At 33.8% G+C, this 27,980-nt stretch overlaps 1 protein-coding gene across 1 annotated transcript; it reads right to left on the reverse strand.

The window, feature by feature from the left end:
• Nucleotides 1–1,094: 1,094 nt before the first annotated feature.
• LOC102225420 (carcinoembryonic antigen-related cell adhesion molecule 5-like) lies at nt 1,095–27,980 on the reverse strand. Its single transcript, XM_023330586.1, has 17 exons — nt 27,626–27,980; nt 24,513–24,845; nt 23,350–23,634; nt 22,874–23,140; nt 20,824–21,102; nt 20,313–20,570; nt 18,299–18,401; nt 17,028–17,065; nt 7,596–8,063; nt 6,706–6,990; nt 6,234–6,500; nt 5,747–6,025; nt 5,141–5,401; nt 4,371–4,482; nt 4,046–4,083; nt 2,646–2,814; nt 1,095–2,482 (listed from the first exon to the last, which is right to left on the reverse strand). Exons 1-16 carry the CDS (start codon nt 27,669–27,671, stop codon nt 2,672–2,674), a joined length of 3,462 nt encoding a protein of 1,153 aa, XP_023186354.1. The 5' UTR covers nt 27,672–27,980; the 3' UTR covers nt 1,095–2,482; nt 2,646–2,671.

Consider the following 27,980-nt stretch of genomic DNA (forward strand, 5'->3'; position numbering starts at 1 on the left):
TTAAAAAACATAGTCATAAAGTTTTTATTGACATGTACACCTGCACAGTTTCAGGACTTTTCTTGATTACTTTCAACATCGATGCCACATTGAAATAAATATAAACAGTCCAGGTAAATTAATATGTAGAAATTAGCACATTTTCACTTTCTTTACACACTTTGAAAATGGTATATGTGCTGCTAATGTAGGTAAAATTTGCCAAACACAGTTATAAAACTAGCATTCTCATTTTTGCAAAACTTTAAAGTCAGAAATTGGTTTATGCACGTACTATTTAATGATAAACACCAGGTGAATAAAACCATGTTTACTCCAAAGCTGAAACTATGACAGTAAGGTTCAAAGAGCAGCATGAAGAATGTTCTACATTTATTGTAATCTAGGTCAGAAAAGATTGCATGTCACAAACAGCTGCTCTCATCATGAGCTGAACTCTGGCAGACAACACCTTGTTGTTTATTCATCAGGTCTATCATATCAAATGAAATCCAGTCATAAACACTTTTATATAAAATAAAATGAAATTACTAAAAATTAAACTGTTCATTAAACATGCTTAGCCTATATTAAAATTACAAGTGTTTATCAGAGTTTAAATCTTTACAAAGCACATTAGAAGATGCAGGATTATTATTATTATAAATCCATTCTCCTGTATCTTTGCTGGGCCTTTTCCCCTTCTCAAAGAAACTTTCCAAAGACATCTGATCTGTTTCTTACTCATTTTGCTGCTTCTGGGCTCAATATTGGTGTGCAAGTCGTAACCGAGAGAATCCGGTTAAAGGATTTTCAAAATAAAAGATCCTCCAGACTCAAATAATACATAAAATGGAAATATTTAATTATTTCTTGTGCTGCCTGGTACCACTTGATCCACGGACCGGTACTGGTCCGCGGCGCGGGGGTTGGGGACCACAGCTCTACACTACAAAAACACAGAATCTAGTAATTTTGGTCTGGTTTCTAGAGTAAATATCTTAGTACACTTGAAACAAGACTACACTAACTCACAAGTAACCTTTCAGAAATAGGAGCATGTTTTAAATCAATAATTCTTAAATATCGATGAAAAATACAAGTTCTATTGGCAGATTATTTCAGTAATTACAAGACATTTTTCCCATGTTATAAGTGAAATAATCTGACAGTGGAACAAATACTTTTCCATCAAGAAAGCTCCTTTTACTGACTGAGCAGTTATTTGTAAGTTAGTTTTGTCTTATTTTAAGTGTACTAAGATATTTACATTAGAAACTAGACACAAAAAGTTAGTAAGATTTTGTGTTTTTTTGCAGTGTACATGATTTCCATTTAAATTGTAATTTAGTACATGATGAATAATGGAAACTAAAAACAGGCTAATATTTCTGAAATATCTACCTCATAATTATGAGATTTACCTCATAATGATGAGGCAAAACCAGTTTCTTCTTTAATATTTATTTTTAACTTCATTCCAAAAACACAATAAAAGCAGAAATATTTCAATGAAAGTCTATAAGGCCATCATGACAACAACAAAGAACCACTAAACATATTGTTTTAAAGCTTCTTGATCCTGAGGCTTTGAATTAAAATTAGTGATGACACATGAGGTCTGAACTGTTTAACTGTCTAAAATAACAAGATGATAAATCATAACTTTTTTTTTTGCATTTCCTGCTGAACACTAGAGGGAGGTGGATGTCAGCTTTTTTAGAGAACAGAGCTGTAACTAGTTGCAGACAACAGAGGTTTGTACCAATCAGTTAAACTGACTCAGTTAGACTAAAGGCTGAGGAGAGGAAAGAGTTTTTTATGGCACTAGTAGTTTTTGTTTAACAGTAGCTTGACAGGAAGAAAGGCAGAGAGACAAGGGGAAGACATGCATCAAATTGTTCTGAACCTGGAACTGAAATGAGGTAATCTGCATTGAGAACTGTAGGCTCCATATTTGGTGCTCCTGCTCTACCACTGAACCACGTTCCCTGAATATGTTGTTCTCATTTACTTTTGTCTCTACCACTTCCTCTTTTTAGCAAAACAACATCTTTACGTTTTGTGAGATGCAACACAGCATCTCACAAATTGTGGTGAGACAATATATAGCACTCCTTTTCAAATAACTTAACCGGACCCAAATAACCAATAAGAGAAGTTTACAGTCATGTCAATGGTAGAGGTTCAAAAGGTTGAAAAGTTGATGCTTAGAATCATTACAGTCAACAATAAATGAATAGCAAAGCTGAAAGCAAATCTTATCAAAGACTTGCATTGATAAAGCTTTTTAAAAACATATTTTCTTACTCTAGATTAATATGGAGGTAGTAAACATTTTAACAATGTTTGAAGAATGTATAAAACTTTACATATTTGATTTATTATTGTAAGACTTTAAAACTTTCAGCAAGGAGATAAATAGGAATAAACCCAAAAGGCAAAAATACTGCAGAACATTATCAGTTTCTTCCTGTTGTATCATGATTTTTTCTCTGATCATCTGTGACAAGAAAAAATATTAGTGCAATGATTAACTTCATACCACCACAAGGCTTTATAAAAATACTTAACTGTTGAGTATTTTTAAAATATAAAGTAATTACAATGTATCCAAGTACTTTAAACTGTTTCCTTTTTTAGCAGATTCCTACTTCAGAACTCACCTTTAAAGGACCCAAAGCTGTTAATTTTATTTCTTCTCTATCGGTGCCATTTCCTCATACACATGTTCTGGTTCTTTACTTCTTTGTGTAGCTGCAAAATTCTCATAAACATGACCTTCTTCCTTATTTTTCTTTATTCTTGGCATATTTTCATAATCATGTTGTTGCTCTGGGAAGAAAAATATTTTAAACATGTGTAACCAGGATCATTTTCTATATTAGATTTAGTTTATTTTATTTTCCATTTTGTTAGATTTATTTTTTAAAGGGTTACTTAAACATTTTTTCCTCTTCCCCTTAATTTATTTAACACCAACCAGGCGAGAACAATAGTGTTCTCGCGTGGCTCTGACGTCATGTGACAGCTGCACATCAGCGTCCTAAATTGGCAGCACAGTTTATATGGCTGCAAATCGCAGCTTAGGCAGGAAACGCTGCGGGACTCTGATGTGCAGGTAGGCTTCTGGTCTGTTCCCGACGAGGTTTTCAGATCTCTATTGTCTGTTTTTCAATCGTGTGTGTCTGTTAACTTGCAGCCGGGTGATTACTCAACCAAACGTTGCAAGAATCACGGTTAGTCAAGAGGGAACTGGTGAGTGTTTGGTAGGGAGCTAGTATGCTAGCACTAGTCTTCCAGCCTGTTGTGATTGTATATTGATTTGTTGCGTAACAATATTGGTTGCATAAGTTATATTTACTTATGAAACGTCTGCACATGTAACTGATTAATTAGGTCTGTTTATACAGGCCAGGTGCGTTGCAGATCCCTCGCGCAAGGAGTGGCTGGAGGGATCTTGACAATAGCAAGGATTGTCTGGTTTCACCGACCAGACTGGCGAGCTAAAATAAGCAGGATACCGAAACACAAGACTTATCATCTGGGAACATTCTTCCGACCCAATTGGAGGATCAGCTCAAGTCCCCATTGAAGGAAGTGGATTATTTTGGTTTTTTTTCATCATCAACAAAGACTGGTGGACGTCCTTGGTATAAGGAACTTTAACTTGTTTTTCCTTTACACTATGGACTAATGTGTATATATATTGTAAATACTAAATACAACTCACCAATTTGCACCATCTTACTGTCTCTGTGCTTTACAAATTGCCATCTCCTCCAGTAGCCGAACCTAGCTAGACTTTAAGAACTGTTTGGATAAATTTTAATTCGGATTATTTAAAATCTTGTTAATCCTTGAACGCAATGTGGGTTACACATGACATTTAAAATATTTTCTTAATTCAGGTATAAATGATAAGGCAGTTTAAGGTATTTCCTTGAGCTTTGTTGTAAATGATGCAAGTTCCCTAAAATATTTTCATTTACAATGGAATCAGTTACTAGGAAAGTGAAGTAATTGAGATTTACTGTTTTTTTGAATGGAGTGTAAACAAACTAACCTGTTGTGCCTGAATGTGATGGAGGTTTCACATTTTCTCTAAAAAGCCCATATTCAGAGAAAAGATATTGTTAAAATGTGTTAATCAACAGACTCATCATCATTAATTTCTGGAAGGTAAAACTAGACTCAAGAAATGTTATAATGCAGGTAGGATAACTTATATATGACATACAAGAGAACATAATTGAGACAACTTGTGATAAATATGGATAACTGAGACAAGACTTCTGTGATGTTATCACAGTTCAGCATGAACTGCGCTCTACTGTAGTTTAAAAAGCTTAACATACAAAATGTATTATTAGTTACATAAATAAACTCACCTTCTTTTGTAGATGAAATAGCCTCCAGCAGCTCCTGCAGCAACAACTAACAAACATGTAATTACTATTCCAGCAATGGCGCCAACAACGAGGCCTGCAGGTTTACTAGCATCTAAAATATAGTAGAAAAACAAAATTAGGCCTATATATATATATTTTTTTTTTATCATAATGAAATTATGAACAGACATAGTAGTTACATTGTATTTGTTACACATTGACAAGGGTACGTAACATTTATGGTAACTCTTAAAGGTGGTGTATTCACAGTGTAGGTGTTGGCAGTTTTTAGCAATATGAGAAAACAAAATCAAAATAACTGCGTAGGAATGGCTTGACTTAAAGATTTTTCTGCTTTTATGAAATCAAGACTATCTTTGATCAGCTCAAAATCTAAACTATATCTGAAGTTGTTAAAACAAACAGAATTACTATAAATGTAGGCTATTTTAATAGTTTAGAATTTGTAAAATCATTATTTATTAAAAAAATAATTAAATGGGGAATCTGTAAAGGACAGAAAAAAAAATACCAGGACAAATCCTATACAAAGAAACACTTGATAATGAATGGAGTACAGGACCAACTGGAGCTACTGGTGTAAAATCACACAAACTACATTTTAAAAGTTAAATAAAAAAACTAACTAAAATTCCTTTTCTCATTTATCTGGCATTTAGCTATTGGAGATAACTTGTAAAGGATAAACATTTAAACCACTTTTGTACAGTTTTGATGTTTCACATTTTCTTTTACTTTATTATACTTACCCACTATAGAGATAGGTGAAAGTTGAGATGTTTGATATCTTGAGGTTATGTTATTAAAGGCCCGACAGCTGTAGTTTCCACTCTGATTCTTCTGAACATTGAGGAGTTCAAGCTCAGATCCAGAACCAGACAGAACGTTTCCATTAAAGAACCATTCAAAAGTGGCATTAGGTCTGGAGTCAGCTGAACAAGACAGACTGATGTTCGACCCTTCTGGATATTTTTGAGATTGTGATTTTAAGTTGACTTTCTCTGGACCATCTGCAATTGTAGAAAACAATTAATTTGAATTCTTTCTATATGTTAATATATAGCAGCTTTTTTAGTGTAATGTTAGTTTAACTTCATTAAAAAAATATTACAAACAATTGAAAAAGAAGTGCATATTAAAAGTTCATTGGATCCCCTATGTCATTACTGACATGATTATTTTGGTATATTTAACAATATTTTATAAAAATGATGACATCTTACTTCATCTAATTTGAAACTATGTGTTTCTGATATTTTCCCAAATAAAGTAGGAATAGTAACAAATAAGAGTTGTTCTGATTAAGTTTCCATTATTTTAACTTCAAAAGAAGCTTATAGTGATGAAAAACTCACAGCTGACAGAGACGTTTACAGGATAACTCTTGGCACTGCTGACAGGATTGGACACATTACAGCTGTAAGATCCATCATCATATCTGTTCACATTGACTATAGTCAGCTTGGATCCTCCATCAGTGATCTGAACTCTGTCACTGGTTGTGATCTGAGAGCTGCTGTTCATCCAGAGGAAGGAGAGAGAAGAACCAGAGGAGGAGCAGGAGAAGCTGACAGACCCACTGAACTCAATCAAGTCGGTAACGTCTTGAGTAACCTTTACATTAGAGACTCGTTCTCAGTGGAAAAAACAAAAAGAAAGAAATTGTACGTGATAATCAAGTACAGCTGAAGAGAAATTTAATCAGAAGAGAAAAAAATCATGACAGAAGACGTGGACTAGGTATCTCTACAAAAAGGTTTTTAGGAAAATTAACTCATATTGTATAGTAACATTACTAATGTAAAACAGAGGTAGAGCTTTTGAAAACATTGTCATACCTACCATGTACAGAGACAGGTGAAGGTTCAGATGTTTGAGATATCAGAGTTTTGCTATTAAAGGCCTGACAGATGTAGTTTCCACTCTGATTCATCTGGATATTCATCAGTCTGAGCAATGGACCGCTACTGGTCAGCTTGTCTCCATTCAGAAACCACTGATATTCAGCAGAAGGTGATGAGTCAGCAGAACAGGTCAGATTAATGTCTGATCCTTTTTCATGATGTTCCTTAGATGGATACACTTCTATTTGTACATTATCTGGACCATCTGAATGTAGAAACAGCAATATGTAAAGAAAATGTTATTTCACTGAAAAATTTATTCAAATCTTAAAATAATTATGATAGACAGTCAAATGAAGTACTAAGAAAGTTTAAAAAATACATTAAATAAGCAAAACCTTTAAAATTATATTTATATAATGGCTGCAGCAGAGTTAAACAGATGTTGAGCATTTAGATGAACAACTTACAACTAACAGAGATTTTTACTGGATCACTGATGAAAGAACTGACAAGATTAGACACATGGCAGGTGTATGATCCCTGGTCATTTCGGGTCACATTTACTATTGTCAGATTGGAGTTTTCTTCATTTGTGTTGATTTGAACTCTGTCACTGGCTGTAACCTCAGAGCCGTCTTTCATCCAGAGGAAGGAGAGAGAAGATCCAGAGGAGGAGCAGAACAGCCTGACAGAGCTGCTGAACTCAATCAAGTCTGCACTTAGCAGGAAGACATTTACATTGGAGACTGGTTCTGTTGGAGGAAACCAAAAATTTCCAATTTAAAATTACATTTTATAAAAGGAAAAACAACCATGAGGATCATTGTAAAGACATAAGACTGCTTTTCACAAATTAAGCAATGTGAAAAGCCCATTCTCAGCTTAATGCTTCAGAATATAGGTTTAGAAAAAAAGAGTTTCCTTAATAATAAAACATTTTATTTAAAGGTGCCTCAAGCACACCATACAAAATACATCAAATAAATTAAAAGATACATTAGTAAAATCATAAAATCAGCTGCTTAGAAAGAGCAGAAGGCAGTTTTAAACAAATGTGCTTTCAGTTGTAATTTGACTTTATATATAATAATAGAATCAAAGAAATACTTCAATAGGACTGCTGGCAACAATTGATATATAGAAGCTAACAATTAATAATGTAACTAAATTATATCTATAATTCTATACTGCTATTAATTATTCACAAGACCTACAGTATGTGCTGTTATAATTTGAGGTCATATAAACACATACAGTGTTGAAACAAGATGTCAAAAGATAACATAGAAAATAAAAGTTTAATTAGTCAAAACAAAAATGTCTAATTAAACATAATGGGCTTTCAACATCTACTCACCATAAACATTCAGTGTGGTGCGTCCTGTCTTTTGATTTATTCCATCTTGAATGCTTACTATGTACTCTCCACTATCACTGAGTTTCAGATTCCTGAGTTCCAGAGATCCAGTTGATCTGAAGAGAGTGATCCTGCCTTCATATTCTGGTGCAGTTGTGTCTCCAGTAGACTGTGAGAAAATTATGAGTTCAAGTCCTGAACCAGGATCAAACTGCCAGTTGACCAACGTAAATGGTGTTTCTGTTGGATTCAAGTTTGTTGTGAACATTAATGTCCCTCCAACAGAGGCATTCAGAGGACCATCTGGTAACACACCAACTCCATTAGATAAACCTGGAGGAAACATTTTAAGAAAGTAATTCAGTGATAATTTAACAAAACACAAAAATACACAAAGAAACCCCAGAAAAAATATGGAGAATTCATTTTCAGAATGACTGACCCCATCTTCCCATCCTACTATATTAACTTACATTATTGTCCAATTTTGCAAATTTATAATTTTTGTTTTCTCTCCCTGTTTTTCTCTCATAAATAGTTTGACTGGTCAAGTGTTTGTTTTTTGTGTCTGTTTCTCCTCCCTTTTTTATCAACATTAAGCAGCAGAACCCTCCAACGTTTCTTAGGTCTACCAACCTTTCACAACACTGAATCTCTTACCAAAGTTTTTCTTAACCTAATCCACTTTTTCTTCTTACTGGTAGGGGAACTCACTATTCAGAAACATGAGATTTTGTTAATTTACCACAACATGCTTTCTGCAGGCATACACAATGGGAGAAAAGTAAGCTACAGATTCATTGTAATACTCCTGAAGTATTCACACATATAATTTGGAGAAGAACAAAATTTCTCTGGCACCTTCACTAGAACAATAAATTCCTGGATGCATTTACTATTGTTAAGTTACTATTATGTTTTATGACTGAACTCCTACTAAAGAAGTCAAAGAAGATAAAAAACAGTATGTGGTTCCATTTTTGCTCCAAGAAGTATTATTACATTTAAGTTATTTTAATTCACTGAATCACGTATTTAACATAAACTTCTCATGATCTGAAAAACATAATTTGTTGAGTTCATATAATTTCAGTAAGTTTTTTGAAAAATGTCCAGAAAACAGGAAGAAAACATCATCCAATGCTAAAGTTCTTCCATTGACTCCCTGTAGTTCAGAGCATAGACTTTAAAATTTCTGTTAGTTTATAAATCACTGAGGACCAAAATATATGAAATTGTGCTAACGGCTAAAATACACTGCTTTGCCTTGATGTGTCTTCAGTCAATATATAAAATATTAATATTTTAAATAAGTTTAAAAAAATGTGTATTTATTTTTCAGAGAAAATAGATTAATTTGTTTGACAAGCAAAGCTAAACTTTTATTAAAATTTCACACGTGTAGGTCAGTTTTGGGACATCTTGATTTATTTTATTGTTGCACATTTGACTTTATGCTGCGGTCCAACAGTATTTTTGCTAACTGTTTATGTGACATTTAGTGAGTTCTTAATGCAATGGGCTGAAGCTTTCTTTAGCTGTTGAGATTCTGCAGTGTTTTCATGGGTTTATGAAAGAAATTTGAAAAACAGTTATTAAATCATACATTTTTTATGGGCAGCGTATTTTTTATTGTATTATAGTTAAAAATAATTTGCAAGATACAGATAATTTTCATATTAATTGTTTGTAAGTTCAACTTTATTCATATCACACCTTTAAAATATAAGAATTACACTAACTTCTGTAATTAACAGTACCACCAGATTTGCAGGTCAGTAAAGATTTAACCAACATTATGAAAATCTTTTCATCTAATATTTTCAGTGACAAAAACTTACCTATTATAATTCCAGGGAGGATGAAGAATAAAATTGATGTTTTCATGTTAATTCACTGAGTGTAAGAATGAAGGCGATGCTTCTTCCCTCACTGAGTACTGTTTGCTTTCTGATCTGGCAACAGCAGCAACAGGAAGTGAAACTATCAAACCTTCTTTTATTAATTATTAACAAATCTTCCTCTTTGGATTCTTTGGCAATAATTTTAGAAGTTAAAACTGAATAACAACAAAAACACTAATTTCTAGAGAAAAAATATTATCTATTAAAAATAATTAAAGGTCTAAATTGTAAAAAACTGGCAATCTGGGTTTGAATAGTTGACATTGTTTAAGAGTCAATATGAAGAAGTTTAAGAAAAGCCCGTATTTTGTCCTATTATTTTCTTAAAATGGGTTTTAAACATAAATATGTCCATGAATCAAGTTTAGGATCAACATATTCTGAAGGTTCTGCACAACTAATTTGGGAGACAAAGGTCATCGTTATTTACCTCATTTAATCACAAAAGCAAGCTTGGTGAGATTAAACTGATTTTAAATTCAAATTTTCTATGATTTTGAATATACTACTATATAATAGAGTAAAAATGTATGAATCATTGACAAATGCTTGTGTTTCTATACTGTCACTGTTCTCTCATTAACGCTTAGCTCTCAAGGTTTAATTGTAAATTTATTTCTGGTACATTTATCTGTACCGGAAGGGCCCAGATTTTGAGCAAAATTAATTTTAGATATTTATAGAACTTGAGTTTTAGACCTTTTAAAGATACCATACATTCTGCCATTTCAGCTCTGACATAAAATTTTAGACCTTTTAAATCAAAATCAAAATTATTTTACATACGTGTCACCATGGAAGGTTTAGTCATGAGATATTTATTGAGCATAATTAAAGCACCAGTCATTTACTTCCTGTACACTTTGGACTCGGCTGCTGGTTCCTCCTGAACTAAAATACCATCAAGTCACAAAAGCCTTAAAACAAAGTGGTAAAGCTTTATGTGGATCCTATAATAAACCTATCCAAAGCATCCTGATGAAAACATTTCCTTTAAATAATACCAGCACATAAGAAATACATTAACAATTCTTTTGACAACATATCTCTACTAAACTTTTCACTTTTAGTGACTCAAATGTCAAATCTTCAGCTTCCTTTTTTTATCAAGACTGTGTCAGTAAAATGTCTTTCAAATCTTCCTGCAATAACATCATTTCACCACAGGGAGGTGATGTTTGACAGTTAATGACCACAGACCTCTTGTTTGTGCCTTTGATTTACTTTTATTTCCAAGTTTAAGCAAACAAAAAAAACTTTAATTTAAAAAAATGTAATAAAAGAAAACTTTCATTTATCTGGACTTTTACTTGTACCAATTTTATTAGTAATTCTCTGGTCAAATGTTGGCCTTTCGCTAAAGATCTACATGAGTTTTTACAATAACGCTTGCAAGAGTGTGATAAAATAGGAAAAAAAAATAGAATATAATTCAGTGAGATCTTTGATAATGAAACAGAGAAAAGCATAGAAGATCTGAGGAAGAGGTGTGGCATATAAGACTTCTCCAGCTGAAATGTTGAAGGTACTTTAGAGAAAACCATATGATAAATAAATATAGATGGATACTGTCATAATTAGCAGATGTAGGTGGATCCAGGTTATGATGAGAAATTATGAATTTAACGAGGATATCAGAATACAAAAAGTCCAGGCAGCACAGATGAGCAAAAGGCTAAGAGCTCAATAACTGGTAGCAACTGGTACAAAGAAATTGACAAAGATTCATGACTGTGAAGACAACTACATGAGACGAATTAGACAAAGTACAGATGAGAGGAGGACCCAACAAAGAACAAGGGATACAGGTGGGATTAAATACACAAGGAGGTAATCAGGGTAAACAAGACACAGCTGGGAGCAATCAAGGGGTAGACAGGACAACACAGAGACTCAATTGAATACAGAAACCTAAATGAATACACAGAAAAACCAAAACATCACAGATACCTATTTTAACGTTGAATATGTATATGTTTTCTAAGGATGCATTGCCAGTTTCACTGTAAATAAAAATTATATATCCATTTTTGCAATAGAACTGCAAACGAATACTAACAGTCCAAGTCATTTGGAAGCTTTAGCGAATATGACATGGGATAACATGAAATGTATTAAGTACAGTTGCTTTCATTTGTTTTTTCTACATTATTTTGATGTAATAACAGAAAATATTGGAAAATAAAAATCTGTAATAGAAAAGTATATTAATAAATCTATATAAACTAATATAAATCTAAATGTTAAGATTTATATTACTAAATCTAAATATTTAGTATTGTACTAAATGTTTAGTACGGTATATTATTAAACACTTTCTTTTTAGATTTGGTTATAAAAGCATAAATTCACTTCAACAAGATACTGAAAAACATGATTGTTCCTAAAACTGGGTAAATTATATGAAACTGTTATATCAGAAGTCTCAGAGGGTTTGTGAACTTTGGATTCAGTCGTCATTTTCTCCAACACGGAAATGCTCTTAAGTCATAAAGAGCTAAACAATAAAATAATAAAATGATAAATACAGAACCAGAAATGTGTTTATTGGTACAATAAGGAAGCTGTTTTGCATCGAATGTAGGTCAAAACATCTCCAGTAGATACAGCAGATGAGATAGATTTGCATTATATTTTCTCAGGTACAATTAGACATGTACACAACACTGGACTGCTTCCATCTCACAAAAGTTTCACTGCAGAATGTCTGCCTCCATTTCTCCCTATCTCTAGTCATACTGAATATTAGAATATCCCTTTTTACTACTGTTGTCTACTGGCAAAAAATGCACAACTAACTAGATCAAATATCTCAACAACACAAGGTTGTCAATTATGTAACATTGACAAACTTAACTTTACATACAGCATCTGTGCTGGTTATTTAAGTTTCTCTTGATAAAAAATAAGGTCCTTAATCAAATAGACATCTAGTCTGAACAACTACTAACTCAGATTGTCACCAAGTAAAAAGTCTGAGTCTTGTTTTTGTTCTTTGGTAGGCATTTTTTTAATGCCTAGCAAAGGCATTAAAAAATATTATTTTTTTGTATTTCAGTGATTCTTGAGAAGATGGATACAACAGGTCCTATGGATAAAGCACAAAATTTGAATAAAATATAAGCAAAATGATTTTTTTTTTTCAAATATCTGACTAAACTAACCTGGGCCATGTGAGCACAACAATGTATGTTTTCCTGGTGTTTGCTGAATATTTTTTATTTTAAACATTGTAGTAGGTGGATGGTGTCTGTAAAATCCCTTGTCCTGGAGCAGAACTCAATACATTATAATAGTTTAAAATAAATAAAGGAATACTAAGATAATATATTATGACAATTAAGTATAACTATTCAAATAAATAATTAGAAAAGTATTAATAAATCGAATTAAAAATAATTTTTATATGTTTTCAAACTCAATTGAAATTTGTCCCAAGTTTTTGTCAACAACATCAGACATTAAAATAATGTAAAAAAAATCAGGCATTATTGGGGGCATCAGAACTCTGAGGACCCCATGACCTCTTCCTTTCTCTTCTTTTGCTAAGAGGGCTAAGCACCTCTGGTTAGATTATGTTAATCTATAGTTTTTTCTTCCATTTTATTCCTAAGTTGTTCGTCACAACCATGATGTGTCAACACCATAACTGGCAATTTTCAAAATTTTGATGAAATTTTGTGAAATAAATAATTAATTTTAGGATACTGTAAAGATTTCATGGACCTGATGAGCTACAATATGGCCTCCTTCAGAATAACGTCATATAAACTGAGGTAGTTGGCATTTCATCAACTCCATCAAAGTTTTTAACTGACAGTCTGACTCTTTCACTGATAGTGTTGACAAATCTCACTTAAGTGTGCAGTTAATTCATTTTAATGTATTTTACATAAATGACATTACTTCACATGTATCAAGTATTTCTTTTTACTCACTAGTTTGTCATCACCTTCAGTTCTGCGTCAACTCCGTCAGATGGACTTTGTTGTTTTTTGTTTTAAATTATATTTCTTTTGTTTCTTGAGAAGCATTTGTCTGTAAAACTGAGTAAAATATCACCAATAAGGTCATTAAAAAAATTATTTTATATTTATTTTTGTCAGATGGTGTTGACAAAGTTCTAGATCAGGTCCATTAAAAATTTAATTTTCAAAATAATGTTGCAACTGGGAGCCTGCGCCTTGGCATCTTTACATTTCCAAACCATTATTTGTCATATTTGTATACATAAGCTTGAGGAACATTTTTTTAAAAATTTGGGAAAATTTAAACCCATTTTGTCACACTTCTCAAGAATCACAGATATTTTTTTTTACATCTCTGTTAAAGTTATGACAATTCTAAGGGCCCCTGACCAACAAGGGGCCCTCCACAATTTTCTTTTGTTCATAGAAATTAAAAAAATGAGGCCCTGTCAATTACAAAATGAATTATATTGTGTTTTCTAAACTTGTTTTTAGCAGTAAAAATATAATTTTACCCCTCCCAGACCAAAAAGGCACATATTTGCCCTGAACCCCCGATGGATCTGGATGAAATGGTTCGTTCCTGCTTGGAGGTCTTAACGATGTTCAGCAGCAGTCAGTGGAAAACAAGAACGACTCTGGCAGTTACTGTGCTGCTAAGAAAAATAATAAAGTAGGTTTTCAAAAAATAGAGAGACAGAGAGAGAAAAAGGTAAAAGTGTCAATTTGTAAACCAGTTTTTCTCCGAGAGGTGGGTAGACTGTGTGAGATTATCAACCATTCAGCAAAGTTAGCTTAGCTACAGACTGTTTGCCTCCATTTCACTAAGATAGAAATTACCAACATATTCATATATTGAACTTGTACCTATACTTTTTACCACTTAACAGCAGATGAGTCAGTCAGCAGCAGCTCTAACCCACGTCCCTCCTGACCTGCCCTCTGCTAAGTGAAATTAAAGCTGCAGTATGTAACTTTTATATTTATTTATTTTTTACATATTTGTTAAAACTGTCATTATGTTGTCACAGTATGGCATGAGAGATAATTTGTGAAAAATCTATTTCCTCTGCCTTTTCCCAGTACTATCTAGAAACACCCAATCAGAGACAGGAGAGTTTTAGTGCTGCCAATCACAATCTCATGTTGCTGCTCATCCCTATGCTGCAGCTAGCACAGCCTGTTGTAAATGCTCAGTCTAGTTAGCATAGCTACCAATGACAGCAGATAAGCATTTTCCCTGTAATGATAAGTTGTTTTTCCACTATTAGTACATTTAGAAGTGAGTGAATGAGATTGATTGACAGCACTAAGACCCTCCTCCTGGTTCTGATTGGTTGTTTTTGTCCAGAACGTTGCATTACTTTAGCCAGTAATAGCAGCTCAGGGAGCAGGAGAAGGATATTGATTGTTTTCACAGATTATCTGACATGGTGACAGCTTTAACAAATATGAAGAAAACATATTTTTTATTAAAGTTATATACTGCAGCTTGAATAAAATGCAACTACATAGCATTTTTTGAGAAGTCTGGATTGCTTTATGTATATTTTGCATGTTGCCTATGACTGTTGCTCGTGAGGAGAGACCTTTCAGTAATCTAAAACTAATAGAAAAAATTTAAGCAACCTACTTGAACGCTGTATTCAGACTGTTGCATGTAAAATTCATGAGCAGTAAATATTATGTTAGTATTAGTATTGGACCAAAGAAAGCAAGGCAGTTGCAAGCCTTTAAAATTGTGATGCATTTGGTGGGTCAGATGAACTAAAAAAACTGTAACAGCAGCTGCGCAGGGGGGGGCAATTAAATTTTTTGTCATGGGGCCCAAGACTCCTGGCGGCGCCCATGATTACAAGTACTCGGAGTTACACACAAATTTTCTTTTTACAGTTTACAAATCATGTTTCACAGATACTGTTATCCAAAGTTACACACAAAGATGCTTACAAGGATTACAAATCCACACAGGTATTTTGAGACTATTTTCACTCCATATTAACCTAACTAGTCTAAAGATCTAAAATCATTTACAATTGTATCAGAAGATACATATATATGACCAAACTGCACTAAGCTAAAATTCTTAAAAAAAAAAAAAAATCAGACATTGAATTGATTAGGGGCAACAGAATGATTTTTTGGTTCATAAATTCATAAAGATAAAAGAATATATAATACATTTTTAATAGAATTACTTAATGTGAATGGGAATAACTTATTTTTAATATCAAGTTTCAGTTACCAAAATAAGTTGAACTTGTAGAAATACAGCACTTCATTATAACATTTTTTTCTAGTTTTTGGCAGCAAATAAAGCTCAAGTGCAAAAGACTCAAAAGTAGACCTACAACCAGTTTAATCAACAGCAAAATACAAAAAGAACAAAAAGTATGTTTTGCATATGCACAAATTCCCTAATAATATCAAATTGAACAGTCATTTTAAACCTTTTCTAACTGGCAAAAAAGGTAAATTAACCTTTCCACATTTTGTCAAAGTAACACAAATTAACATGCTTTCTAATTAAATTACTCTTAAAACAGATGCTGACCAAAGCAATACAGATTATAAATATAATTTCTGAGCTAAATTTTTTTTTGCCAATGTGACTATGTAACTTACAAGAATGGAAATTAGTATAAACATCTAAAATAAAAATACATTAAAACACTATTGTTTATACAAAATATTATTATACATATCAAATAAATCTAGATTACTAATATTATTTTCATCCTTCTCCATAGTTATATACCTTGGTATCTTAATTTCTGATGATCTGCAAGACAAAAAGATGAAACTAACTCATTAGAGGGATGATGAAGAATCTTCTGTAAGTATGAATACTGGCAATATTTTGTGAATGTAAATATTTTAATAAGAGAAAGAATAATCAAACACTGAAACTTCTAAATTTTCTTTTCTCATAAACAGCGTTAATAGCTCAGAACTCACCTTTTAATGAAGGAAAACTGGAGATTTTATGTTCTTCTATCATACGTTTGTCATGTTCTCATACTCATGTTCTTGTTCTGGAAAACATGATAGACAAGTTTTCATATGCCATTCAAAAAGAAATACAGATGGATTTTTTGCTTTTGATACTTAAGGTCAGAGGTAACTTTTTAAACGGTAAGCCTGGGCTCCAGTCATTCACTGGTCTGTCTCTATGCATCTATTCAGCTTCTACCTATTATGTTAAGCTCTGACAAAATTAATTAATGTCCAAGTTGTCAGGAAAATTTGAAAATAAAGATTGGGAAAAATAAAGAACACTAGCATTTTGTTGCAGTGCTGAGTTAATTTCTGCAGCTGTAAAGAAAACTATGTCATCAGATGAAACTGAGCTCCACACTGAAAAGACAAGTTCCAGAAAATAAATAGCTGCCACCTACACATCTTTTCTAATGTTAACAAGTTGTTAGCGTTTACCTTGCCAACATTTAGTGGACGCAAGTCAAAACATTTACTTTAAGTCTATGCCCAAATAAAGTATTATATAGAGAATCATTCGTCTAATGTGAGGGTGGGGGAAGTAGAGCTATAAAAATACGTACCTGTTTTACCTGACTCTGATTGAGCTTGGGCATTTTTTCTAAATATTGGAAACAAATTAAAGTCAACATCCAGTCAATCAATGTTGTGGCAAATAAAAAAAACAAACAAACAAAAAGAAAACAGAAACACATTGCCTTTAGTCATGTGAAAAATAGGAACACCCTATGAAAACTTGGTTATTTTTTTGTTATTTTAAAATAATATTATAAAAACAAACATTCTATTGAAAAATAAATACGGACACCTGCTAAAGTTATTCTAACTTAAAAGAGTAAAAATGAAAAGAAGGCATATTACATCAGGAGTACATAATTATAATAAAAATTCTCAGCATTTGAAGTTTTGTCCTGTTTAAATACATTTTCACTGGTGTTTCTGACTTGATGTGAGGTGAGAGTGAAAACTATACTTGATTATAAAGAGCTGTCTGAGGTTTTTAGAAACAAGACTGTAGCAGAGATTGACTTGAATATCAGTCCATAGCATGAAACATGTTGAAGAATTGAAGAAAAAAAAAACCCAATCAGAACAAGTAAAATTCATCTCTTGCTCAACCAATTTGCTACTTATAAAAATACTCTCAAGGTTATAAAGAAATAAAAGTTAAAAAGCTCAATATCTTGTCTTTGGACCCAGAGGGTTAATAGAAATAATAATAATAAAGCAAAACATATTTGTCCTTCCTTTTCACATTCAATGTGTTTGTTAGTGAATAGTGTACAAAAAAGTTGTTACAAATTGCGCCCCTATGCTGTACTTGATGGGGAGGATTGCACCTGTATGTATTTAGAGCAAACTGCTTTGTGAATTGAGCATGAAAATAAAGCTAAATAAGAAGAGCAAAACATTTGCAAAAAATGAATGACATTGTATCGATTCCTGAAACATTTAACAGAACATCGTAATCTTTTCACATGACTATGTCTGCTAAATGAATGTGTGGTGGATGCTCCTCCCACCACCACATCATGTTCTTTATATTATATTACAGTTTATACGTTTAAGTTAGTTATTTCATTTAGACATATATTTTCTAATGGGTGCACACTGATTTAATGTCTGTCTGAATGGTTTATTTACACTTGTTCTTTGTTTGAGGTGCTCAGTTAAATTGGGCCCAAAATTGTTATTTATTCTTTGACTTATTTTTGCATTAAATCTTTATGTTTTGTTTGCTATTTTGGAATAATTAAATTGAATTTTTGCTACTTTTAACATTTTTTGTCCTCATTTGAGTCTGGTCCCTCACAGAATGTAATTTGAGACTTACATTTTCTTATGAATAAAGAAGCCTCCGGCAGCTCCTAGAGCAGTAGCTATCAAGCACACAATTACTACTGCAGCAATGGCACCGCCTGAGAGACCTACAGATTCTACACAGGACAAAATGACACAGAAAACAAAAATACACAATATGTTGAAAAAATATTACTTGTTTTGTTGGAAATATGATTATTAGGACAAGACTGTAATTTAATAAACCCTGTCAAGAAAAAGTTTAAGTTACGGACAAGAACATTTCAAGTCCACTCACTCACTTAGCATTACTAGTCTGTTTTGGGTTTTGCAATTTAGAAAAAATGCAAACTAGCCAAAGTGCACATAAATGCAAAGTGCTGGAACACATAGAATGAGCACCAGAGAGCACAGGAGGTGGGATCAAGATCTGAGCAATGTGTTATAGATAGCCAGTAAAACCACTGAGTCCAGTTCAACAGACAGAACGGATAGATGTGTTACACTCCATTATTGGCCCTTGATAGATTTTCTTAGGAGCTACACATTGTGGTAATGCTTGAACCTCTGTGATTATGACACACAAAATTAAACTGATGAGACAAGGATATATTGTAATGAATATAATGTACTGTAAAACATAAAATTATATTTTATAAGTGTTTTCCTTAAATATAGCTGTACTCTTGTAAGAATAGATAAAATTTGCAAACAAAACTAAATTTCCGCTTCCTGTCTATTTCTCTTGATTTCCAACCAGATATTTACATAAACTGTGTAAAATTAAACGGACACAACTCTGGAAATGTATTTTAACACTTCAAACTTATTGCTTTTTTTGTATAACACTGTGGGAAAAAAATAAATCAGCTTAGATATCAGGAAGATATTCTCAAAACTAAATAAGTGTGCTTTATCATTTGAGATCATTTACAGATATATGAGGTGACCAAGTTTATCTGTTTTTATCAATTGTAGCTGCATCTGTGTCTCAACGATAAAGAGATAAACATGTTTTGTACAAAACTGACCTTGCTTGGCTCACATCAGGATGTTACTTAGGACAGGGTTATTCTGCACTGAGCATTCACATGGCAGGGAAAATTCTGAAGTTTGCCTCCAGAACAAAGTTCGATAGAAAGATTTTTCTGTTTTTGCAAAATCTAAACTACCTTTGTTCAGCTCAAAATTTAAACTGTATATGGAATTGTTAAAAAAATATATAATTATTATAAATGTAAGCTCTTTAAATGGTTTAGAATTTGTAAAACCATTACTAATAAAAATAAATTAAATGTGGAATCTGGAAATGCCATGATGTGGTTGATGTAGAACCTAAATGCAAAAGTATGGATGAACATGAGGGCTTAATGAATAAATAATAATAAAAAAACAACAACTTACAATGATCAGATGTAGCCAGACCAGAAAAATAAATTAAAAATTCAAGTAACAGGAACGATGAGGGGGAAATATTGAATAGACCAGGGAAACAACGGGAATTAACAGAAGGAAAAAGCGAGAAGTGAGAGAATGAGAGGCACTTAAGTACTGCAAGGTTGAACATTTAAACAAAGGATCTGGCTAATGACTAACAGGTTGCAGGTATGAGAGGAGAGAGAGCAGACAGAGGAAAGAGAGAGACAGAGACCAGGGAGAGAACACTGGGGATTAGGAAATGAATGTAACAAAGAATAACTGGACCTAAGAGACATAACCAAACTGGAGCACAAGGAATGACTAGAGACAACAAATAAAAGTAATAAACTAGAATAAAGAAAGAACAGAATTAAAGTAAACAAAAACGTAAACAGGAAAGCACAATAAAATACAAACCTATTTGTGATAATGAGTGCTGTACAGTGAGGAAGAAACAGCTACTCTTGGAAACTCACATAAACTATATTTTAGAAAAAAATTATAAGTTTTAAAAAAATCCTCTCTCATTTATCTGGCATTTAGCTATTAGAAAAAAGTTAAAAATGTAAACAATTTTTGAACAATAGCGATTTTTGCTTTCACATTTTCTTTTACTTCATTATACTTACCCACTACGGATATGACTGAAAGTTGAGATGTTTGATATCTTGAGGTTCTGCTGTTAAAGGCCCGGCAGCTGTAGTTTCCACTCTGATCCTTCTGAACATTGGTGAGTTTGAGCTCAGATCCAGAACCAGACAGGTTTCCATTAAAGAACCAATCAAAAGTGGCATTAGGTCTGGAGTCAGCTGAACAAGACAGATGGATGTTTGACCCTTCTGTATATTTTTGAGAAGGTGGTTCTAAGTTGACTTTCTCTGGACCATCTGTAATTATAGAGAACAATTAATATTAATTCTTCACATTAACATCGTGATCAAATTTTCAATGTCAATACTGAAATGATAACTGATCATGTTTTATTAATATGATGGTGTTTTACTTGATCTGATAAAAAAAGTGTTTCTTATATTTTCCCTATTTTTGTAGAAATGGCAACAAACAACAGCTATTAAGCGCCAATAAATTTCCTATTGTTTACATTTCAAAAGAAGGTTATCATAGTGATGAAAAACTCACAGCTGACAGAGATGTTTACAGGATCACTGCTGTCATTGCTGATAGGATTGGACACATTACAGCTGTAAGATCCATCATCATATCTGTTCACATTGATTATAGTCAACTTGGATCCTCCATCAGTGATCTGAACTCTGTCACTGGTTGTGATCTGAGAGCTGCTGTTCATCCAGAGGAAGGAGAGAGAAGAACCAGAGGAGGAGCAGGAGAAGCTGACAGACCCAATGAACTCAATCAAGTGGGTAACGTCTTGAGTAACTTTTACATTAGAGACTCTCTCTGTATGGAAAAAACAAAAAGAAATGAGTCCTACATGATAATAAAGTTGATTTGGACAGAAGTTAATCCAAGAAAAGAATCATGACAGAAGACCTGAACTGCGAACCTCTACATAAAACAGTCAGTTATAAAAGTGATTGTCTCAAACTCAGGGTCGCCACCAGGAGTCTTGGGCCCCATGACAAAAAATTTAATTGGGCCCCCCTTGCACAGCTGCTGTTACAATTTTTTGAGTCCATCTGACCCATCAAAAGCGTCACAATTTAAAGGCTTCCAACTGCCTTGCTTTCTTTGGTTCAATACTGATACTAGCATAATATTTACTGTTCATGAATTTTACATGCAACAGTCGACATAAAGTGTGCAAGTAGGTTGCTTAAATTTTTTCTATTAGTTTTAGATTACTGAAAGGTCTCTCCCCACTAGCAAGTCATAGGCAACATGCAGAATGTATATGAAGCAATCCAGACTTCTCAAAACATGCTATGTAGTTGCATTTTATTCAAGCTGCAGTATATAACTTTAATAAAATATATGTTTTCTCCATATTTGTTAAAGCTGTCACCATGTCATGACAGTTTGTTATGAGACAGATAATCTGTGAAAACAATCAATATCCTTTTTTTGCTCCCTGAGCTGCTATTACTGGCTAAAGTAATGCAACGTTCTGGCCAAAAACAACCAATCAGAACCAGGAGGAGGGTCTTAGTGCTGTCAATCAATCTCATTCACTCACTTCTTAATGTGCTAATAGTGGAAAAACAATTTATCATTACAGAAAACATGCTTATCTGCTGTCATTGGTAGCTATGCTAATTAGACTGAGAATTCAGAACAGGCTGCGCTAGCTGCAGCATAGGGATGAGCAGCCACATGAGATTGTGATTGGCAGCACTATAACTCTCCTGTCTCTGATTGGGTGTTTCTAGATAGTACTGGGAGAAGGTGGAGGAAATAGATTTTTCACAGATTATCTCTCATGCCATACTGTGACAACATAATGACAGTTTTAACAAGTAATAAATAAATAAATATAAAAGTTACATACTGCAGCTTTAATTTCACTTAGCAGAGGGCAGGTCAGGAGGGACGTGGGTTAGAGCTGCTGCTGACTGACTCATCTGCTGTTAAGTGGTAAAAAGTATAGGTACAAGTTCAATATATGAATATGTTGGTAATTTCTTTCCTTAATTCATTAAATGTTAGTGAAAAGGAGGCAAACAGTCTGTAGCTAAGCTAACTTTGCTGAATGGTTGATTATCTCACACAGTTTACCCACCTCTCTGAGAAAAACTCGTTTACAAATTGACACTTTTACCTTTTTCTCTCTCTGTCTCTCTATTTTTAGAAAACCTAACTTTATTATTTATTTTAGCAGCATAGTAACTGCCAGAGTCGTTCTTGTTTTCTACTGACTGCTGCACCGTTTACTGAAACCTTTTTACTGCTAAAAACAATTTTAGACAACGCAATATAATTAAGTTTGTAATTGACAGAGCCCCTTTTTTTTTTTCTATGAACAACAAAAAAATAAATAAATAAATTGTGGAGGGCCCCCTGTAGGTCAGGAGCCCTTAGAATTGTCATAACTTTCCCCCCTATATGGCGCCCCGCCTCAAACTGCCTGCTGTTTTTCTCCTTCAAAGCAAAACACTAGCAATGTTCAATAAAAGAAAATATATTCTACTCATTAATAGCAGAACTCATATTGCTTAGTGACATTACTAATGTAAAACAGAGGTAGAGCTTTTGAAAAAATTGTCATACCTACCATGTACAGAGACAGGTGAAGGTTCAGATGTTTGATATCTCAGAGTTTTGCTATTAAAGGCCTGACAGCTGTAGTTTCCACTCTGGCTCATCTGGATATTGATCAGTCTGAGCAATGGACCGCTACTGGACAGCTTGTCTCTATTCAGAAACCACTGATATTCAGCAGAAGGTGATGAGTCAGCAGAGCAGATCAGATTAATGTCTGATCCTTTTTCATGATGTTCCTTAGATGGATAAACTTCTATTTGTACATTATCTGGACCATCTGAGTATAGAAACAGCAATATGTAAGGAAAATGTTATTTCACTGAAAAATTAATTCAAATCTTAAAATAATTATGATAGACGGTTAAATGAAGTACCAAGAAAGTTTTTAAAAAAATTACGTTAAAGAAGCAAAACCTTTAAAATTATATTTATATAATGGCTGCAGCAGAGTTAAACAGATGTTGAGCATTTAGATGAACAACTTACAACTAACAGAGATTTTTACTGGATCACTGATGACAGAACTGACAAGATTAGACACATGGCAGGTGTATGATCCCTGGTCATTTCGGATCACATTTACTATTGTCAGATTGGAGTTTTCTTCATTTGTGTTGATCTGAACTCTGTCACTGGCTGTAACCTCAGAGCTGTCTTTCATCCAGAGGAAGGAGAGAGAAGATCCAGAGGAGGAGCAGAACAGACTGACAGAGCTGTTGAACTCAATCAGGTCTGCACTTAGTGGGGAGACATTTACATTGGAGACTGGTTCTGTTGGAGGAAACCAAAAATTTCCAATTTAAAATGACATTTTATAAAAGCGAAAACAACCATCAGGATCAAGTTAAAGACAGAACTGGTTTTCGCAAATTAAGCAATGTGAAAAGCCCATTCTCAGCTTAATGCTTCAGTATATAGGTTTAGAAAATAGAGTTTCCTTAATAATAAAACATTTTATTTAAAGGTGCCTCAAGCACATCATACAAAATACATAAAGTAAATTAAAAGATACATTAGTAAAATCATAAAATCAGCTGCTTAGAAAGAGCAGAAGGCAGTTTTAAACAAATGTGCTTTCAGTTATTAATAAGAAACGTTAAAAAGTTTCACACCCAGAGTCAAAAGAAGCTAAAAGAATATGTGGATCTGAGTTGAGCAAGTCGTGATTTTCCACTATATTCTCCTGAAAACGGATTCATTTCACACATGCAAGTTCTCTTTCGACCTCACTGACATATAAAATCCATAATCATAGCAGCTTTCAATCTAACAAAGGTACTTTTTGAGAGTGTGGAGCCACTAAATAACTCTGAGGTGATCAAGTTGTGCTGGTGGATAAGTTGATTGTCTCTAAAAACCATGAAAACTGTGTGACACTTTATTTATAATAGAATCACCTAAATATTTCAATAGGACTGTTGGCAATAATTGATATATAACAGCTAATAATTAATTATATAACTAACTTATAGCTATAATTCTATGCTACTATTAATTATTCACAAGACCTACAGTATGTGCTATTACAATTTGAGGTCATACGTACAGTGTTGAAACAAGATGTCAAAAGATAACATAGCAAATAAAAGTTTAATTAGACAAAGCAAAAATGTCTAATTAAACATAATGGGCTTTTAACATCTACTCACCATAAACATTCAGTGTGGTGCGTCCTGTCTTTTGATTTATTCCATCTTGAATGCTTACTATGTACTCTCCACTATCACTGAGTTTCAGATTCCTGAGTTCCAGAGATCCAGTTGATCTGAAGAGAGTGATCCTGCCTTCATATTCTGGTGCAGTTGTGTCTCCAGTTGTCTGTGAGATAATTATGAGTTCAAGTCCTGAACCAGTATCAACCTGCCAGTTGACCAACGTAAATGGTGTTTCTGTTGGATTCAAGTTTGTTGTGAATGTTGCTGTCCCTCCAACAGAGGCAATCAGAGGACCATCTGGTAACACACCAACTCCATTAGATAAACCTGGAGGAAACATTTTAATAAACTAAGTTTAAATTTGTGACAATTTCACCACACCCCAAAAAAAATACACAACAATAGACTCCATAATCAAAACATCTACTCTTGTTAATATGCTACAATCTGGTTTCTGTGAGCATACACAAGCAGAGAAAAGGTTCATTTTGACATCTCAAATGTATTCTCACCAATGATTTGAGTTTAAAAGAACGTTGTAAACGTTCTTTTAAACGTTTACGAATGTAAAAGTAAAGTAATATTTCTTTGCCACTGTCGCTAAACACACCAAAAATGTAAAGACATTTGTTTGCTATTGTAGAAAGGGTAACAAAGCCCTCGACACGTTTTCCTCCTGAACTCCTATTCAAGAATGTCAAAGAACAAGACAAGCAGTGTGTGGTTCCAGTTTTGCCCCCAGAAGTATTATTGCATGTAGATTGTTTTAATTCACTGAATTGTTAATTTAATAAAAACTCTTCACAATTAAATTCTACACAATTTGTGCATAATGTATATATTTTTGAGAATGCTGCTTTTTTATGTGAAAAACATTAGGATATATTGATAAATGATCTGAAGGTCTCTTAGTAAAGATGACACTGGCTGGGATGTAAGATGCTGAGTCTGTTTGGCCTGTCTCATGGAGCCATGGAGGAATGGAGGACAATGAAACTTCAGGCTAATGGGAGACATTTTATTTTATCTTATGTAGCAAATAACATTTGCAACTGATGATTTAAATCTGCGTTTATGGCTCCTGTCTAATTCATTGCAGACGTCATTTCTTTCTTTGTTGTCCTGCTTAGTCCTGACTAGACTAGCTTCTCAGTAGTAATGTTACGTGATGTGCCGAGGCTTCGAGGCGTGTGTCGAGTAATGGAGGGGGCGTTTCCGTAAAGCGCGTATCGAGGCTTGCTTCATTTAGGGGAGGAGCCGAAAACGATGACGTCCGAAGCCTCGCTGCCTGGCTGTACCACGTGACTGCTTCGGGAAGTGGCTCAGAGTTTGGCGCGGGGTTTGACAGCTTTAGAAACCCCACAGGCTCCATTCAAAATGTGGGTTGTTGTAGGCGAGTTGCGGTCAGTTGAGAGAGTGGATAGAGTTTTGATAGTTTGGATAGCAGAGTTTGGATAATGGTTATTTAGTTTGAGACAGTTAGTTTGGTGTTGAGAGAGAGAGAGAGAGAGATATTTAGGAGCGCGAGGACAGGATAGGAGAAGGATGGAGCCGGCGAGAAAGAGGAGGATTTCCCCTCATCTTTCGAATTGATAAGCCCTAACAAGGTAGGGTGAACTGAACATTTGCAGATGCATTAGGTTTGCTTATGAGGAACTGTATTTTTCACTGTTTCTTATTTTCTGTAAAGGTGAGGTGTTTATTGTGCTCCAAGGAGTTGGGGTACAATAATAACACCTCATCCATGTAGTGTCAAAAAAGAGAAATCGTTTGAAACCAAAAACTGTGGAGAAATTGTTGTTTCTTAATAAAAATGCATGAAATCATCCACGTTACACAAGCATTAGCCTATTCACTACCCCCTCCCTAGTTCCACAAGCACTTTCACTGTCCTCTGCCTGATTAAGCCCAGGCCATTTTTCTAGAGTTATAGAAAAACATTATTACACAACATGCCATATCACATGACACTACTATTTTGGGAATAATTACACACAGAGAATGCATTCAAACAATATTTTATTATACACATATGTGTATACATAATTTATGTAGACAAATGATTTCGTCCTACACCTTTTGTGAAGTCCTTCCCAAGAGCCATAATAGACAAAAATTCAATGCATCACACGTATTAAGATACAGCTGGCTGTGATTATACACCTGGCCAGTAGGTGGTTTCGTGTGCACATGAAGCCTCAAGAAATGAACCCTTTCTCGAACCAATTGGCTCAAGTGGTTCAATGCCTCATGAGGCTTCATCTCACCATCACTACTTCTCAGACTGTCATGAAGTGCGGTGCAGGTGGTGGTGAGGCAAACGCTGTAGACCCGATAAATGAATGATTTTAATGAATAATGTCCAGAAACCTGGCAGCACAGTCGAGCGGAAGGCTAAGGCTCAGCACTGGTAGCAACAGGCTACACGCATGGACAAGACGCATTGACAAGGACCCGACAACACACAGAGACACAGGTGAGACTAAATACACAGGAGGCAATCAGGGAACGAGAAACACCTGGGAGCAATCAAGGGGAAGACAGGACAACATGGAGACTCGGAGACACAGGAAACTCAATAAACACACAGAAAAACACGGAACATGACACAGACAAAGTCACGATTGTAGGTTGTCTGATTTTGTGAAACTTACTTATGTATGGATTAAAAGTTATCCTTGTTTGTCTCTGATTTAGACCTTGAGCAAAACTAAAAGTTATTTACTTTTAATAAAGAAACATCAATCTGTTCCAGACTATAGCTAATTCTGTTTTGTTGTCTGCTTCAAATGTTTCTAATTTGTGAGCTGTAGTTTAGTTACTGGCATATAGATTTTGTTGGATTTGTCCATAAATCCAGCAAGTTTTTTTTATTATCTGCTATATAAGGAATGTGGTAAAAATATGTTTCTGAATTTGAAAATAAATAAATAAATAAATAAATAATCAAAATATTAGGCATGTCAGCAAAATGTATTTTGTAAAAGTCATTGTCATCCAAAGTTATTCAATAACTTCTTTCAGTTAAATTCTGTCAACAGAGTTTTTAAGAGTTGTATATTTTCCAAAAATAGAGTAAAATCATGTATCATGCTGTAAAAACTCACCTGCCATGGCTCCAAGGATGGTTAAACATATTTTTGCTGTTTCCATCTTATTCCAAGTACAAAAAGAAAAGTTTTTCTTTTTGTCTAGTTGACCACTATTGAGTTGCACGAGCTACTTGAGAACAAACATATAAGGAAGTGAAACAGCTAAATAGGTGAGAGGATCATTGACCTACATTTATCAATCATTTACAAGTACTTGTTTTGGTCCCTTGCTCCTTTCTCTGCATTTTATACAATAAAAACAAATATCCATCCATCCATCCATTTTCTTCTGCTTATTCGAGGTCGGGTATCGGGGTAGCAGCTTAAGTAGGGAGGCCCAGACTTCCCTCTCCCCAGCCACTTGTTCCAG

This window comes from Xiphophorus maculatus, chromosome 3, assembly GCF_002775205.1.
Source record: "Xiphophorus maculatus strain JP 163 A chromosome 3, X_maculatus-5.0-male, whole genome shotgun sequence".
NCBI classification, from domain to species: Eukaryota; Metazoa; Chordata; class Actinopteri; order Cyprinodontiformes; family Poeciliidae; genus Xiphophorus; species Xiphophorus maculatus.

Excerpts from the sequence above, each read along its gene's own strand:
- LOC102225420 (XM_023330586.1), bottom strand. The coding sequence starts at position 27,671 with ATGGAAACAGCAAAAATATGTTTAACCATCCTTGGAGCCATGGCAG. Across the intron at positions 6,501-6,705 it reads AGTAAAAATCTCTGTTAGTT|ATGGTCCAGATAATGTACAA; the intron begins GTAAGTTGTTCA and ends TTCTACATTCAG. Across the intron at positions 6,026-6,233 it reads TTCACCTGTCTCTGTACATG|AACGAGTCTCTAATGTAAAG; the intron begins GTAGGTATGACA and ends TTTTCCACTGAG.